The sequence below is a fragment of the Lupinus angustifolius genome, chromosome LG03, assembly GCF_001865875.1.
Source record: "Lupinus angustifolius cultivar Tanjil chromosome LG03, LupAngTanjil_v1.0, whole genome shotgun sequence".
NCBI classification, from domain to species: domain Eukaryota; kingdom Viridiplantae; phylum Streptophyta; class Magnoliopsida; order Fabales; family Fabaceae; genus Lupinus; species Lupinus angustifolius.
The window spans coordinates 29929499-29947354 of NC_032011.1; the positions used below are offsets into that span (position 1 = coordinate 29929499).

At 35.8% G+C, this 17856-nt stretch overlaps 1 protein-coding gene across 1 annotated transcript; it reads left to right on the forward strand.

The window, feature by feature from the left end:
* Window positions 3814-17626, forward strand: LOC109344451 (golgin subfamily B member 1-like). The gene is given in 12 exon segments (XM_019583260.1): window positions 3814-3947; window positions 4220-4359; window positions 5127-5860; window positions 5862-5887; window positions 6036-11514; window positions 11620-11959; window positions 12305-13267; window positions 14305-15139; window positions 15241-15926; window positions 16439-16580; window positions 16682-16763; window positions 17132-17626. Coding segments are annotated over 11 exon segments (9441 nt in total). The 5' UTR covers window positions 3814-3947; window positions 4220-4308; the 3' UTR covers window positions 17235-17626.

Consider the following 17856-nt stretch of genomic DNA (forward strand, 5'->3'; position numbering starts at 1 on the left):
ATCAAATTATGAGAAGTAAGATAAGTTTTCTTTTCGAGTTCAATTATTGTTAGTTTTGTTGACTTGAGTTCAATATATTTTTATGAGACCATTTTCTTAATAAATGTTAATTAGACGGTCTAATATTTTTCTTACTTCAGGTTAAATCCTTATTTCAATTATACATCAACTATATGATTCATTACAATCAACATACTATTGAACAGTTTCATATAAAGAGTAATAACAATTGACAACATAACAATAGAAACCATAGATTGTTAGGAAAATTTTTATGGGTAGTTTACAAGTTTCAATAAGAAACTAATAGCACTTGAGAATTCCTAAAAAATGATTTTTTTGGAAGAAGACTTGTGCCCTAGCTTTTTTTGGCAAATGAAGAAAGTGATATGGTTACTTATAGCCCAAGTTTACACCCTTGGAAATATAGGCTAACAAGAAAATATTGAATTATGCAAATGTTAATCTCAAAACTACTATTATATAGGGGTGGAGATTTTGAGAATTTGGTCATATAGTCAGGTTCTTTTATGAAAACTACAAAACGACCTCTCAAATCTTGGTATAGGGTTTACAATTTCTCCATATTTCACAATTTTAGAAGATTAAACATTAAAGAAGGGGACAATTGTGATTACCTTAAATGATTAAGGAGAAAAATTATCATTTGACATAAGAAGATATATTATATTTTAGATAAATGATATGTAGTAGATTGAAATGGAAAGAGATAGATCAATATTCTATTGTTTGTGATATTAGTCGAGCAAAGATTATGTTGTTCTATGTTAAGGAGGAGTTGGTCGGAATATGAATCTCCTTGCTGAATTTAGGCAGCTCTTGGTCTTGGGCTGCCATGGATGAATACCTGAAAATAGATTCCAATACCTAAGTCAATATTTTTTGAGTGTATGTTTAGAGGTAGTAGAGGGAAAACACATGTGTCTTTCATATGGATGACTTCATGGATTTGTACTACCTTTTCTATATGGATAACATGAACTTTTTATGCTCAAGCAACATGGCCTTGGCTTTAGCATGAAGCAAGATTTTTCAAAGTAGCAGATGCTAACATGGCCATGTCGTTATCATCATTTCTTCTATCTAAGTCGATTTTTCAGATATGGACAACAATCATATAGATCAGATGTTACCTACTTAATAATCAGTCTCATTTATTAGTCCTAACATTGAGATAGAATTAATTATAATGAATTGGAAGAGAAGTAATTCTCTAAAAAATCAAAAACTCATTTCCCGTACTAGAATGTACAATGGAAAAGAACTAAGAAAGTGATTCTCCTTTCATTCAATCCATTCTCTTCCTTCTTTATTTATTACTTGAATCCATTGATTTAATAAGAATCAAATATTTTTCTATTCACCATTTTTGGGTGCAACATGTTGTTTATCCATTGATTCATTTATAGATAAGGGATTTGAACCCTCACAATTTATAAAGTCAATAAATTTTTCTTTTACTCTAAATTTCATTGTTGTTGGTATTGACATGTAGAATACGACTCTATATTTATTCTCGTCTTATTAATCAACACCAAAGAATTTCTCATCCCTATTATATAGTATTCATCTCTACTCGATGATAAAAAATATCCTTATTCTTTTTTATCTCTCACAGATTTCAAAAAATAGACTTTCTATAGACCCCCAATAACCAATCCTCTCATAAATTGCTAAGGATCCAATAAGTCCAACATTGATTCTATCAAACTTGTCAAATGGACAAATGAGTCCATATTTGTTCTAAGAAAGAGATAATTTGGACCTAAAAGTTCTTAATTATATTCTTTATGGAAATGGAAAATCAATTTGAGAAATTTCTAACAACAAGCATGATCATGATCAGTCAACCATCTTACTTTAAAAATTGGATTAGTCCTATCTATGGTCATTCGAGCCTCCTAAAAAGATTTATTAAATTCAATGAGTTGTTCTAAAAGATCAAAACAACCAGTTATTAATGAAATTCCTTGTTCATCTCCAAATTTCCTAATTGAGCATAGAGATATCTTTGAGAGATTAATTTCATTTTTCCTTTTTCAAATTTGAATGGAAATAAATTTTGAAGTTTTAGAAAAATTCAATTCCATTTTCATTAATAAAAAAATCTTAAAAATATTAGTGTTTTTAATTTCATCCATCCAAACATACTATAAATTAATGTTGTGAGAAACATATTAGAGCAATCGATGTGATTGATTTGACTGCTGATCAAATTTGAAAATACCTTTAATTTGCAATCTTAACTGAATGAGGATTGTATTGCTTTGAATAAGAGAAATTCTGATTTGACTGTGTTAAATCCGATTAAACTGGAATAAAGTGGAAAGTGAACCAAGGAGTCCATCTAAAATTAAAAAAATGGAACATTACTCTAATGTTTTGTTTTTCTTTGACAGAAAAATGGACAAATGTTATTCAATATATATACAATTAGAATTATCAAAATTTTACATTTATATATAGTTATATATTTATAAATAAAAATTATATATGAAATCACCCAGTCTGACTGAACGTTTTAACCGTTTAAATTGAGTAAACATAATACATGACTTCTTCCAAATTAATTTCGGTTCAAGTTTTACAATATAAGTATAAATACAATATATCTAACTTATTTGTAATAATATTAAAAAATAAAAAATGCTAGATATCGGTAAGAAGTAAGTCACCTATCTATCTCCACCTCAAATAAAAAAGTGCAACACAATTAAAAAATAAATGAAAAATAAACCAAATTAGAAGGGAAAGATTACCTAATAATCTATATAGAAAAAAACACCAATAATAACTATCACTCACCCACATTAAACAAAGTTATTATTTAGAGTAAATTACACTAATACCCCTGAGTTTTAGTGAAATTACACAAACCACCTCTCACTTTTCTAAACTTACACAAACCTCCCATAGTTTTGTACTTTCATTACACTGACCACCCCTGTCGATTTAAACAATATTTCTTTAGAATTGTTGATGCATTTTGTAACAAAAAATAATAAAGATACATTGATTTGTATATTATTTAGACTTGTTTACACAATATATCATGTTTTGTTTAACTTAATTGCATTTATCACATTTTTTGTTTAAAAGATTACACTTATTTCTTATACAGGGGTGGTCAGTGTAATGAAAGTACAAAACTATGAGAGATTTGTGTAAGTTTAGAAAAGTGAGGGGTGATTTGTGTAATTTCACTAAAACTCAGGGGGTGTCAGTGTAATTTACTATTATTTAATTTTAGTACATTTTCTTTTTCACAAGAAGGGCAAAAGCTAGATCCTATTGGAGCTAAAACAAATAATAAAAAAAATATGGAATGTATATCGTGTATGAGTTTTATACACTATCAATGTATTATCCATTATTCATGTTTTCTCATTATTGACTTTTCAAAAAAATAAATAATACAAGTAGAGATGGCAAAATGTGCCGTCCGAATCATTTAGTCTGCGCCCACGAATGTCCACAAAAATTTAAGCAAACACAGACATGCCCATATTGGTTTAACGGAAACCTGTCCATTTTAAAACGGATTTGCACGTCGCCCGCATGCATTGTTGAAATAATTAAAAAAAAAATGAAATGAAATTAAATAAAATAGTTGAAAATAAAAAATTAATAAATTCTTAATATTTTATATAAAATTTAGATTTAATTATTAATTCAAATTATTGAATTTTGCGTGACGAATAGTAAGTAAATCTCTGAAGTTTTTTGAATGTAAATATATGATTAAAGTTTTGATTGAATTGTATATTTTGGGTTATTGGTTTGATTGTACACTTCACCAATGGAGAATATAACGCTCGCGTTCCATTGCGTTTAGATCTCACACACCACCTTCACCTTCACCACAACGATTCCATTTCAAACCTTGAATGACATTCGCTACGACGTCGTTTCATTCCTCATTCCAGGTTATTATTATTCTCATTATTATTATTCATTATTCATTCATATTATTATACTTCTCTCTTTGATTCATGTTGTAGAAATTTAAAATACCAATCTTTCTTATTCAAAACAATATTTTTTAATGTTTTCAATTTTGTAAGCTCCATTTTTCACAATTGTATGAATCGACATATTCGTTTATTTATTTATTTATTGTTTTCAATCAATCACTGTAATTATTAATTACCTTGTTGGTCATTTGTAACTGTAATGATATTTGATTTTGGGGTTGCAGTATAAAGGAGGATCTAAATTGTGGGAAGGGATTGTGTATTGTTGATATTAGCTGTTACAGTGGGGAGTAAGAACGGGGTGGATCGGAGAATGGAAAAGGGCAAGAGCCGAACCGATCTACTCGCAGCCGGAAGAAAAAAGGTATCACCTTTTTTTAATGTTTTAAGTTGCTGTGTTTACTTTGAATAAGAATGAATGAATTGTATCGTGGAATTGTCCTCTTCTCTTGTGAGGTAAGACTGTGTATATTTAACCGCCTCATATATGCTGGAAGGCTGCTCAAGTGAGCTGTGTAGTCTTATGTTTCGAGAGAACAAGTTTATGTAGTTGCGTTATGGTTCCAATTAGAGTTGTCGGGTAGTTGTTGTGTACGAATTAGGAAATCATTAAGCTTCGGGTTTTTAAGTTTCTGAGTGTGGTTTACAATCTTAGCCTGATGTGTTTGTAGTGATGTGGTATGCATTTTAAAACCTGATTACTAGAAGGATCTGGATCCTGCAAAGCAACGATTTATAATTTTATAAAACACAAGTACCCATATAATGGATAATGGGTATGTGAGGATCGACTCTCTTCATTTTCTCATTAGCTCTCATGACTTGCACTTTACTCTTTAAAATGTGCCGTTCTCTTTAGAGGATCCAGATCCAAATCCTCCTAAGATAATTAAACAGTGCAATATACTGTATGTAATAGCAGTTACCTTTTCGGCCATTCCTTTTATTTTCATAACGCTGATGTGTGAACTGACTCGGAAAGTTTTCCTATTGGTGGGATTGGAAAGTATATGACTTTGTATTTCTCTTCATTTTGCTGTTCTATTTCATTATTCGGTTTCAATATATATAGGGTGTAGATTAGAATGGTCGCAGCTTATTAATTTCGACTCGTTTTGTTATCATTGTCAGCTCCAACAATTTCGTCAGAAGAAGGACAATAAAGGTGGTAGTAGCCGTGGAAAATCATCAAATAAATATAGTAAACATCAGCAACTTGAGTCTGATGCTGATGCAGCAAGTAGTAACCCTACACCGGTGGAATCATCTCAGGTTACTGATGGAAATGCTGAAACTGACTCCAATGTGGTTATCACAGAATCATTAGAATCACAGTCTGGGACAAACTCATTAGCTCCTGATGATATTGATCCATCTGTTGATTCGTTATCGGTGGCCATTACATATGATTCGTCATCCGTCATCGGTGTCGAAACAGAAGTGGACTCTAATAGTAAGTTAGCCCTTCAGCAGGTTCAGGGGGAGAATGACTCTGAGTTATCTGTCAAAGATCAAGGGGAAAGTGCTAGGGACACTGGTCCTTATGTCGAAACAGAAGTGGACTCTAGTAGTAAGCTAGCCCTTCAGCAGGTTCAAGGGGACAATGATTCTGATTTGTCTGTCAAAGATCAAGGGGAAAGTGCTACGAATACTGGTCCTTATGTGGCACAGGATATTTTCTTGAGTACTTCTGATAGCCTAAGGTTTGAAGGTGGAGCAACAAATGATCATGTCTCTGCACCTGTTGACATCTTGTCCCCATCTGTTTCTTTTGAAGATGCAGTGGGCGACTCTGTTCCAGTTGAAAGAGAGGGTGAAAAGAAGGAAGAGTCCTTGCTTTTATCTGAGGATATTCCCAATACATCCGAGGGAAGATCAGGTAAAAGATTTAGGTTGTTCTCTCTCTCTCTACACACACATCCATTCATTTTCTTGCTACTCTAATGATGTTTATTTTTACGTATTAAGGGTATTAGTTGGGTGGGAAAACTGATATGTGGATTTGATTTATAATTTTTATTCTCATTTGTTGCTGGGTAGGGGCAATGCAGGAAGCTGATGGTTTGGATATGATGAAGTCTGATCAAATCACCGATGCAATGAGTGATGGTGAAAAGAAGATTTCTTTGTTCGAGGTTGGTGATGGTGAGCAGTTGAAACAACTAGGGAAGTCAGTTGACACATTCTCCTCTCTCAGGGACACCGCATCAGACAACCTTTCAGGCTCCGATAAAGAACAAGAAGATGGTATTGCAATTACTGGGCCTTCTATGAGTAATTTGGCTAGAGGAACATTGCCGGATTCATATTTTGAAGCAATGCCTCCTCACTCTGGTCAAGAGCAGATTATTGAAGGACTTGGTAGCCGACAGGACAGGGAGCTCCAGGAGGAGCTTAAGCAGCATAGCGCTCCTGTTGAATCGGAAGTTGTGGATAAAACTCATGAGTTGTCAAAAAGAGCTCATGAGATTGATCCGGCTAGACCGTTGGATGTTTCTCCTATTTTTGATGCAAGCTCGGTTAATCTCTCGCAGCTGGCTGTAATTATAAGGGGTCTTAAAGAAGAAGATTATCACTTTCTACTCAAGTCAAGAGGAGCAGTTTCTGATCCGGGTCCTTTACTTAGTAGTTCAATTATACAAGATAATGCCATTTCAGAAGCATTTGAGAGACTCAAAGAAGAATTGTTTCTTGCAAATTTAATGAAAAATATATTCAATTTGCAACTAGCTGAACAACTGGAGCAGCAAGTGGAGTCTGATAATCAGCATTACCAGTTGGTTGACAAACTATCTCAGCTCCAAGCTTCTCATAATGAAGTAAATGAGAAGAATCAACACCTTAATGAGGAACTTGAAAATTGCCGTGTTGAACTACAAGATGTTTCCAGCAGAAGTGTAGAGATGCAAAACCAATTTAATATCGCCGATGCAAATATGGAAGCTCTTTCTTCCAGAGTGGTTGAACTGCAGCTTTGTTTCGAAATGGCTCAAAAAGAGTCATTGGATCTGTCCACAGAGTTGGCTGACTGCAGAGGCTTGATTTCAGGTTTACAGGAAGAAAACAGGGGCATGAATGAAGTAAATGAGAAGAATAAACAGCTTAATGAAGAACTGGAAAAATGCCGTGTTGAACTACACAATGTTTCCAGCAGGAGCGTAGAAATGCAAAACCAATTTAATATTGCTGAGGCAAATGTTGAAGCTCTTTCTGCCAGAGTAATTGACCTTCAGATTTGTTTTGAGATGTCTCAAAAAGAGTCATTAGATCTGTCCACAGAGTTGGTTGACTGCAGAGTCTTGATTTCAGGTTTGCAGGAAGAAAACGAAGGCTTTGATGAAACTCTTGGTTTGATGATCACGGAAAAAAACAAACTTTTGGAGGAGAAGGAATTTCATTTACATGAAAGTAAGAAGCTGGCAACTGAGTTAGCTGACTTCAAGAGTTTAGTGGAAACACTAAAAGCTGAAAATTCCAACCTAATTGACCAAATCTCTTTGGTGACTGAAGATAAGAATACGATCAAAGCAGAAATTGAGCATCTCACAAATGAGGTTGATAGGATATCATTAGATTTGGTTGAAAACAAAAATATGGTGGCAAGTTTACAGGAAGAAAATTCCAACTTATGTGGGAACCTTGCATTATCAGCCGATAAGATTAAAAATCTCGAAGAGGAGAATGAGCCTGTTGTTCTTGAGAATCAAAGACTCTCTTCTCAGCTTGATGAACTACAAGAGGAGTTAGCTCTCGAAAAGGGGGAACGAATGAGGTTTGACACCAACCTTAAAGAAGCTACAGGCCACCTGGAACAACTTACCAAGGAAAATGTCTTACTCACTAGCACATTGGATGAGCATAAGGCAAAGATAGAAGAAATCAGTAAGAAACCATTTCAACCACTATTTCAACATGCATATCGTGGGAATCAAGCACATCTTTCACGCACAAAAAGTGAGGGCCTTAAAATTGCAATTGCGGAAGATTCTCTGCACATGGATCAGAATCCAGAAGACGATTCATCTGGGGGGCCACCTCAGAATCTTCTTGAGCATGAAGTCTTTGATGAAACTCTTGGATTTGTTTCCTTGAATACCTGTTTGAATGAGGTGGAGCAAGTATTGTCGAAGCTTGAAAAGTCAGTTACTGTGTTGCATTCTCGATCAGGATCCTTTGGCAGGTCTAGTGAAAAACTTTCTTCACCCAGGATATCAAGATTGATACAGGCATTTGAATCAAAATCACCTGAAGATGAGCATGAGGTAGAAGGAAAGGATTCCAGTGCAGTTCAGTCACCATCAGATTCATTAATGTTAACCAAGGATCAAATTGGACACTTGAGAAAATTGCTTACAAAGTGGAAGCTTGATGTTCAGAACGCATGTACATTGTTCAAGGGGGAGCGAGATGGTAGAAAAAATGATGATGCAAAGTACAATAATCTCAGACGTCAGTTTGAAGAATTGCAGCAATATTGTTCAAATGTGGAGGCTTCCAATATTGAACTTGCAGTTCAATGTGAAGCTGCAAAGCAGCTTCTGGGTGACATTGAAGAAAAGAAATGTCATCTTGACGAACTCTGCAAATCTTTAAAGGAAGAGGGTATCCATCTAAAAACGAAAAATTATGAACTTTATGAAAAGATTGGACATTGCCATTCAAAAATTAGTGAGTTGCGTACTGAAATGTATGGTGTGAAACAAAGTTCAAATGAGATGTTTTCTAGTATTGGTAGTCAACTGGAAAATATGAAGAAGGAAGTGACAGAGAGGTCAATACTTGGACAAGGCTGGAATACTATTGCTGAGATAGTGGAATTAATTAGCAAGCTGAATGAATCAGTTGGGAAAACTTTATCCTCAATAAGTGATTCTGACGATCATGATAGCATGGATATCAGTCATCGGTTAGCAGTTTCTGTTAATGCGGTCACTGAATTGATTTTTGATCTTCAGAAGAAACTTGATGCTACTTATTCAGAACTTGAAATAACCTCTACTGCACATAAAGAAGTGAATCTGAAATGTGATGATCTTCTTGGAAGAAATGAATTGGCTGTTGGTGTATTGCATAAAATGTATAATGACCTGAGAGAACTTGTGCATGGTCATGGGGGATTCATTGGTGAAGGTAAGATAGATGGGCAAATCGAAGCACTGCCTGATCTTCTGAACTTTAATAACTATCAGGTCATTATGGATCATCTTGGGGACATATTGAATAAGAAGCTAGAACTTGAGTCTGTTACCAAGGAGATGAGGTCAGAATTGATGCAGAGGGAAATAGAACTGGAGGAATTCAAGATGAAGTGTCTTGGTTTAGATTCTGTCAGTAAGCTGATTGAAGATGTTGCGGCTGTGCTTAATGTGGAAACTTCAATGGTGGAGATAAATAAATCACCTCTTTCATGCTTAGAAACATTAGTATCTAGTCTCTTGCAGAAAAACAGAGAGACTGAAATCCAGTTACACATGACAAAAGAAGGCTATGGATCTAAAGAGATAGAATTATCTGAACTGAAGGAAAATATTCATTCTCTAGACAACCTACGTCTTGAGAATGAGAATGAAATCCTTGTTCTAAAGGAAAACTTACAACAGGCTGAGGAAGCTCTTTCTGCTACTCGTTCTGAGTTGCACGAGAAAAAACATGAACTTGAGAATTCAGAACAACGGGTGTCCTCTATTCGGGAGAAACTTGGTATTGCTGTTTCCAAGGGGAAAGGGTTGGTTGTACAGAGGGATGGCCTCAAACAGTCTCTGGCAGAGACATCCAGTGAGTTGGAAAGATGCTTGCAGGAGTTGCAGTTGAAAGATACTAGACTCCATGAGGTTGAAACAAAACTTAAGACCTATGCAGAGGCTGGTGAGCGTGTGGATGCTCTAGAGTCTGAGCTTTCATATATTCGTAATTCAGCTAATGCCTTGAGAGAGTCATTTCTTCTTAAAGATTCAGTGCTTCAGAGGATAGAAGAAGTTTTGGAAGACTTGGATCTGCCCGAGCAATTTCATTCCAGAGATATAATTGAAAAGATTGATTGGCTGGCTAGGTCAGTTGCTGCCAATTCATTGTCTATGAATGAGTGGGGGCAGAAGGATTCTGCAGGAGGAGGTTCGTACTCTGATGGTGGTTATGTTGTCACAGATTCCTGGAAAAAAGATGATAGTCCACTGCAACCAGATTCAGGAGATGATTTTAGAAAAACATTTGAGGAGGTGCAGACTAAGTATTATGTATTGGCTGAGCAAAATGAAATGCTGGAGCAGTCATTGATGGAAAGAAACAGCTTAGTTCAGAGATGGGAAGGGCTTGTAGACAGTATTGATATGCCTTCACATTTGCAGTCTATGGAGATGGAAGATAGAATTGAATGGGTAGGAAGAGCACTTGCTGAGGCTAATCATCATGTAGATTCTCTTCAGCTCGAGATTGAAAAATACGAAAGTTATTGTGGATTGCTAAATGCTGATCTGGAAGAGTCTCAAAGGAGATTGTCTGCTGTTCAAGCAGACCTTAAAGCTCTTGCATCTGAGAGAGAGCACCTTTCTGAGAAAATGGAGGCTTTAATACTTGAAAATGAGAAACTATCATCGCAGACAAAGCAAACTGAACTTGAGAATGAAAAACTGCATAATGAAATAACTAGTTTGACGGATGAATTGGAACAGAAAGCTGCACATGATTCTGAGAAAATGGAGGCTTGGATACTTGAACATGAGAAATTATCATCGCAGACAAAGCAAACTGAACTTGAGAATGAAAAGCTGCATAATGAAATAACTAGTTTGAAGGATGAATTGGATCTGAAAACTGCACATGAAGAACAAGTTTTCACCATCAATGGCAAAATCAGGAAATTGCAAGACTTAGTCAGTGATGCATTGTCAGAATCTGAAACAGAGGATCTGGATTCTGTTGCTCCAAATATTGATTCCTTGGAAGAATTGCTGAGAAAGCTTATTGCAAATCATGCAAGTTTTTCATCAACGAAACCTCCAGTTGGGGTTCCACTTGATGGACACCATTTGCAAAAGGATGTTGATACCCTTCATGAGGCAAGAAGCATAGATTTGTATGATAGGGAGGAGGCAAATGTTGATAGTCATAAAAAGGATCTGGAGGAGGCTTTGAGCGAATTAGTGCATGTGAAGGAGGAGAGAGATAAAATTTTGGAAAAGCAAACATCTTTATCCGGTGAAGTTGAAGTTCTGAGTAAAAGATGTGATGAGCTGCAAGAACTTCTTGATCGAGGGGAGGCCAATTTTGATAGATATAAAAACGATCTGGAGCAAGCTTTGAGTGAATTAGTGCATGTGAAGGAGGAGAGAGATAGAACTCTGAGAGAGCAAACATCTTTATCTGGTGAATTTGAAGCTTTGCATAAAAGAAATGATGAGTTGCAAGAGCTTCTTAATCAAGCAGAGGCAAATGTTGATAGATATAAAAAGGATCTGGAGGTGGCTTTGAGTGAATTGGTGCATGTGAAGGAGGAGAGAGAGAGAACTTTGGAAAAGCAAACATCTTTATCTGCTGATGTTGATAGCTACAAAAATGATCTGGAGCAAGCTTTGAGGGAATTGGTGCATGTGAAGGAGGAGAGAGATAGAACTTTGAGAGAGCAAACATCTTTATCTGGTGAATTTGAAGCTTTGTGTAAAAGAAATGATGAGTTGCAAGAGCTTCTTAATCAAGCAGAGGCAAATGTTGATAGATATAAAAAGGATCTGGAGGTGGCTTTGAGTGAATTGGTGCTTGTGAAGGAGGAGAGAGATAGAACTTTGGAAAAGCAAACATCTTTATCTGCTGATGTTGATAGCTATAAAAATGATCTGGAGCAAGCTTTGAGGGAATTGGTGCATGTGAAGGAGGAGAGAGATAGAACTTTGAGAGAGCAAACATCTTTATCTGGTGAGCTTGAAGCTTTGCATAAAAGAAATGATGAGTTGCAAGAGCTTCTTAGTCAAGCAGAGGCAAACGTTAATAGATATAAAAAAGATCTGGAGGTGGCTTTGAGCGAATTGGCGCATGTGAAGGAGGAGAGAGATAGAACTTTGGAAAAGCAAACATCATTGTCTGTCAATGTTGATAGATATAAAAACGATCTGGAGCAAGCTTTGAGGGAATTGGTGCATATGAAGGAGGAGAGAGATAGAATTTTGAGAGAGCAGCCATCTATATCTGGTGAATTTGAAGCTTTGCATAAAAGAAATGATGAGTTGCAAGAGCTTTTTAATCAAGCAGAGGCAAATGTTGATAGATATAAAAAAGATTTGGAGGTGGCTTTGAGCGAATTGGTGCATGTGAAGGAGGAGAGAGATAGAACTTTGGAAAAGCAAACATCTTTATCTGCCGATGTTGATACTCTAAGTAAAAGAAATGAGGAATTGCAACAGCTTCGTAATCAGGAGGAGCAGAAGACAGCTTCTGTCAGAGAGAAATTAAATGTTGCAGTCAGGAAAGGGAAGTCAGTGGTGCAACAAAGAGACAGTCTAAAACAAACAATTGAAGGGATGAGTATTGAGATGGAGCACTTGAAATCTGAGATCCTAAACAGGGAACACATTCTTGAAGAGCATGCAAGGAAGTTGACGGAGTTGTTAACCTACCCAGGTAGGTTAGAAGCTCTTGAATCTGAGAGTTTGCTTCTGAAGAGTCACTTGGCAACAGCCGAGCACAATTTGAAGGAGCAAGAAAATTATTTGGAATTGATATTGAACAAGTTAGGTGAGATTGAATTTGATGGTGAAGGTCATATAAGTGATCCAGTGAAGAAGTTGGACTGGATTGGTAAACGATGCTCTGATCTACGTGGTGCTGTAGTGTCTTCTGAACAAGAATCCAGGAAATCTAAAAGAGCAGCAGAGCTCCTCTTGGCAGAGTTGAACGAAGTTCAAGATAGGAATGATGCTTTTCAGGAGGAGCTCACAAATGTAGCTGCTGAACTCAATGATCTCAGGAAAGAAAGAGATTCAGCCGAGGCTGCCAAACTGGAAGCTCTCTCACATCTTGAAAAGTTGTCAGCTTTGCATGAGGAGGGAAAGAGCCATTTTTCTGAGATCATAGGATTAAAATCTAGCATGAGCCAATTCTGCAAAGGCTTTGGTGAGGTTCAAAATTTAATGGCTGATGCTTTTTCCATGGATTTGGAATCGTTTCGTAACCTGGAGACTGGTCTTGAGTCATGTATGAAAGGAAACAATGCTGGCAGTGTGGTGGATTCATCTCTCAAAAAGGGATATGATGGTTTGTTAAACAAGTCATCTGATTATAAGGTATTGATATCACATAGATACTCCACCAGTTATTTGCAATAACATTTTTTCCTATGCAGTTTTTGATATTTTCTGTATTCTACACCAACTGTCTTTCATTTGGTATATTATGAGAATGAGAAATTTAATATTCAATGCAGTTGGCAGATATTTGACAGCAATGTGATGGTTTGATTTCCTGTACTAATATGTTTGGGGTGGGGTATAACGTCTGTCATTGCACTGTGCTATATGAATATACTGTTGATATATGAATATATGATCATTGCCATTGTTTGATGTATCTTATTTGAGCCTAATGCATATTTTCAAGGTGTTCTTTTCTGCTTAAATATGTTATGGGATAAGGTTGTGTTCATGGCCTCATTTTTTGTGTTCTGTGATTGGTTAATTATGGTAGTCTGCTTCTCTGCTATGCGGAGGCATTGTACTGCTTTGTTGCATCGGAATTTCTAGGCTTACCGCATTCTGTTTCCTTAATGTGTCATCTTTTCTTTCTAATATTCTAAGTTGATTTAGATTTTGTAAACAAAAGGTGACTTTTCAACCCATAACAAATTGAGCACTGATGATGTTTGTTGCAGAAAGAGTAGATCGATTTTCATGTTTTGGTGCATATTTTTGTTATGCTGTAGTCATCATTATTTCAAATAGCTCTTGTCCTTAATGTTATTTTCTGAACTCTTTTAGAATTTTTTTATTTGCTTTTCTCAAGTTCATGTATTAAAAATTTTCTAAGAATTGTGATAAATTGGAAATATAAGTAAATTGTTTCTTAATGTGTAAGTCTGTAATTGAAGGTGGAGCCATATTTTTATTATATATGGAATGCTGCAATTCTAGTTTCAAAAAGCAATCTTTTCTGGTTTAAAGTGATGGCTCAAATTTTATTCTTTGGATAATGTAGCTTCTGATTTGTCTCATTGAATTAATTTTTATGGCATGGCTTAATTGCATTCTTGTTATTATTATTACCATCATTATTGTGTAATAGAACTTATTATTCTTCCTAAAAACTTGTGACATTTCTACTTCAGAAGAGCCTTGGGTCCACAGATTCTTGGTCAGATTTTGGAGTTGATCACTATGACGACAATGCCCTAATTGATTTCTTTCATCTTCTTGGGCATCAGCTGCAAGAGTTTTTGGTGGAGATACCTTCTCTTAAGGAAAGAATAAACGTACACTCAAATTTGGCCCAAGAGCAAGACAAAACTCTATCTAAACTAATGGCGAGTATTCAAAGGGAAATGATTTCCCAAAGAGAGTCATGGGAATCTATGAAGAAAGAAATTAGAGAACGAGATGGGCAACTTGTTGCATTACATAGGAACGTTGGCTACCTTTATGAAGCATGCATTAATTCTGTCAATGTAATTGAAAATGGAAAAGCCGGACTGGTTGGGAATAAGGTTGAATCTTCAGATCTTGGGGTTAACTTGAAAATACCATCATTTGATGACGTCATGTTTGAGGAGTGTATTAAAACCGTGGGAGATAGACTGAGTTTGGCTGCAAAGGAGTTTGCTAGTATAAAAACTGAATTTTTTGATGCTAATCAAAAGGAAATGAAGGCTACTATAACAAATTTGCAGAGAGAGCTTCAGGAGAAGGATGTTCAAAGAGACAGGATTTGCTCAGACCTCGTGAAACAGATTAAGGATGCTGAAGCTGCCGCAAACAGTTACTCTCGAGATCTTCAATCTGTTAGAATTCAAGAACATAATTTAAAGAAACAGGTGGATGTGGTCGAGGCAGAAAAGAAGAAGCTCGAACAGAGACTGAATGAACAACAGGATATGCAAGGGATTGCAGCTGAATTAGAAGAGAAAATCAGATCTCAGACTGATTTGCTGGCTGCCAAAGACCAAGGTTAGCTTTTTAGGACTCCTCATGTCTTTTAAGTTAACTTGTAGTACTTTTTTTACAAATGAGAACTTAGAATATTTCTGGAATTTAATTGTTTATTGCAGAAATTGAAGCACTAATGCATGCAATTGATGAGGAAGAGGTGCAAATGGAAGATTCGACAAAGAAGATTGCAGAACTTGAAAAGGTTGTTCAGCAAAAGAGTCAAGAGATTGAGAACCTTGAATCTTCTCGTGGTAAGGTTATGAAAAAGCTTTCCATAACTGTAAATAAGTTTGATGAGCTTCACCACCTGTCCGCAAGTCTCCTTTCTGAGGTTGAAAAGCTTCAATCCCAATTGCAAGAAAGAGATGCTGAAATTTCTTTCTTAAGGCAAGAGGTTACTAGATGCACTAATGATGTTCTTCATGCATCACAAATGAGCAACCAGAGAAATTCCGATGAGCTGTTTGAATTTTTGATGTGGATTGACATGATTGTATCTCAAGAGGGCATGCATGATATGCATCCTGATATGAAGAGCAATAGTCAGGTTCATGAATACAAAGAAATACTTCATAGGAAGCTGATGTCTTTATTATCAGAACTGGAGAATCTAAGAACAGTTACTGAAAACAAGGATACATTGTTGCAAGTAGAAAAGAGTAAACTAGAAGAATCGAACCACAAAGTCGAAACTCTTGAGAGGTCCCTGCGTGAGAAAGAATTGCATTTGAATTTGCTTGAAGGAGTGGAAGAACCTGGAAAGGAAGCTAGCACAAGCTCGGAAATCGTGGAGGTGGAGCCAGTGGTGAGGAAATCAATTATTTACTTGTCTATTTATTGTTTTTCTCTTGAAAAGGATTACATAGTTATTTTTCATGTGGCTACTCTGTTTGCTTGCCTAAACTTGCATGAATGCATTTGTAGTTTCTCTTTGAAGGATATAGCATTGGCAACAAATGTAAATTGCACTAGTACCAGAATCCTGTATTAAATTAAAATCCTATTTGAGTCAGATCTTCAAAAAGTAACATGAGTATTTTATTATGCATTGCGTTGCCATGATCAACAACATTCACAATATATTTGTTAAACCAGATATTATAAGCTTCCAATTTCAAAAGTTTGGTTTTCAACTAACCCTTTGACTCTGATCTAAATTTATAGTCAATATTTTATATTTTATAAAGCATAAATGAATAAACTGTGTCTATCAGTAGTAACTAAAGGAACATAGATAAATTGTCATTACAAAGCTTTGAAACAATTGTGATTGATTTGAATTTGAAGGGATTGAATTTATTTGGCTTTGTTTTTTAGACGAACGAGTGGTCGGCAAGAGGAACTTTTGTAGCACCTCAAGTCCGCAGTTTGCGCAAGGGAAATACCGAACATGTTGCCATTGCAGTAGATGAAGACCCTGGTAGTACTAGTAGGATAGAAGATGAAGAGGATGACAAAGGTAATTTTGCTCTACCTAACCTGTGTGCTGGCTTCTGGTGCTTTCTGAAACACCTTACAATTCCTTTTATTTAATTCTGATTTCCCTACTTTTTGTTGCAGTCCATGGTTTCAAATCACTCACTTCATCCAAAGTTGTCCCAAGATTTACTAGACCTTTGACCGACTTGATTGATGGCTTGTGGTAGGCATATTTTTCCCTTTAAATTTCTTTAAATTTGATAAATGGCTTGTAGAGGGTGACCTCGGCACAACGTAAGGTTGTTTGCCTTGTGACTTGGAGGTCGTGTTCAAATCCTGCAAACAACCTTTTGCTTGTGACGGTAAGGATGCATACATTTATTATCCTCAAGCCCTACTAGGTGGGAGCCTTGTGTGTTGGGCCATCCTTTTTTGACGAATGGCTTGTGTTCTTTAATTTCATGAAATTTAACATGAGGTTGCCTACTATGGCCACACATAGTAGCTTCGTCCCTCCCCTGGACCCTAGCGTGACCTCTACAGCACAGGATTGTCCATTTTGATGAATAACTTGTGTTCATATTCTTGCAGGGTCTCATGTGATCGAACTCTGATGAGACAACCCGTCTTGCGGCTTGGAATCATACTATATTGGTTTATAATGCACGCAATCCTTGCTTTCGTTGTAGTTTGAAGCGAGACACCCTGATTCGGTCAATGCTCCGAGTCGGTTTTACATAAAATCCTAAGACATGATGCTGGAAAATAGATAGTTGGAAAAAAAGAATCAGTTTAGTTGTAACTATAGACTGTTAAGAAAATAGATGCAGATGCTGCAAAAGAGAACAGAAAAATATGAAAAAGTAGATTGCTCAGTATTTCAAGAGCAATGGATCAACACACATTATCTGTTTGTTGGGATAGTCCCTATACCTTCTATGTTTTGGGACATTCTGAAGTATAAATGACCAATTAGGTATTGAAAAGTGTTATTCTTTGTACTCCATACATATTCTTATATGCTATGATTTATATTCTTACATCAATCATAGCATCATTATGAAATTCCCAGAATATATTTGGATTCACATATTTAGTATCAGTTTTGTTTCTATGTAGTAAATTAGCTTTCCATTTCTCCTATTGATTTTATGTTTTTCAATTTACTTTGATTTGTATATTCTCAGTTTGGCATCTTACTAACAAGTTCACTTTATTAATTTCTTTTGGTATAACTAATATATCTTCTCACCTTACGTGTAAAGAATCAATCTATTTTAGGGTGCGTGACTATTCCTTCTAACAAATGTTGCTCA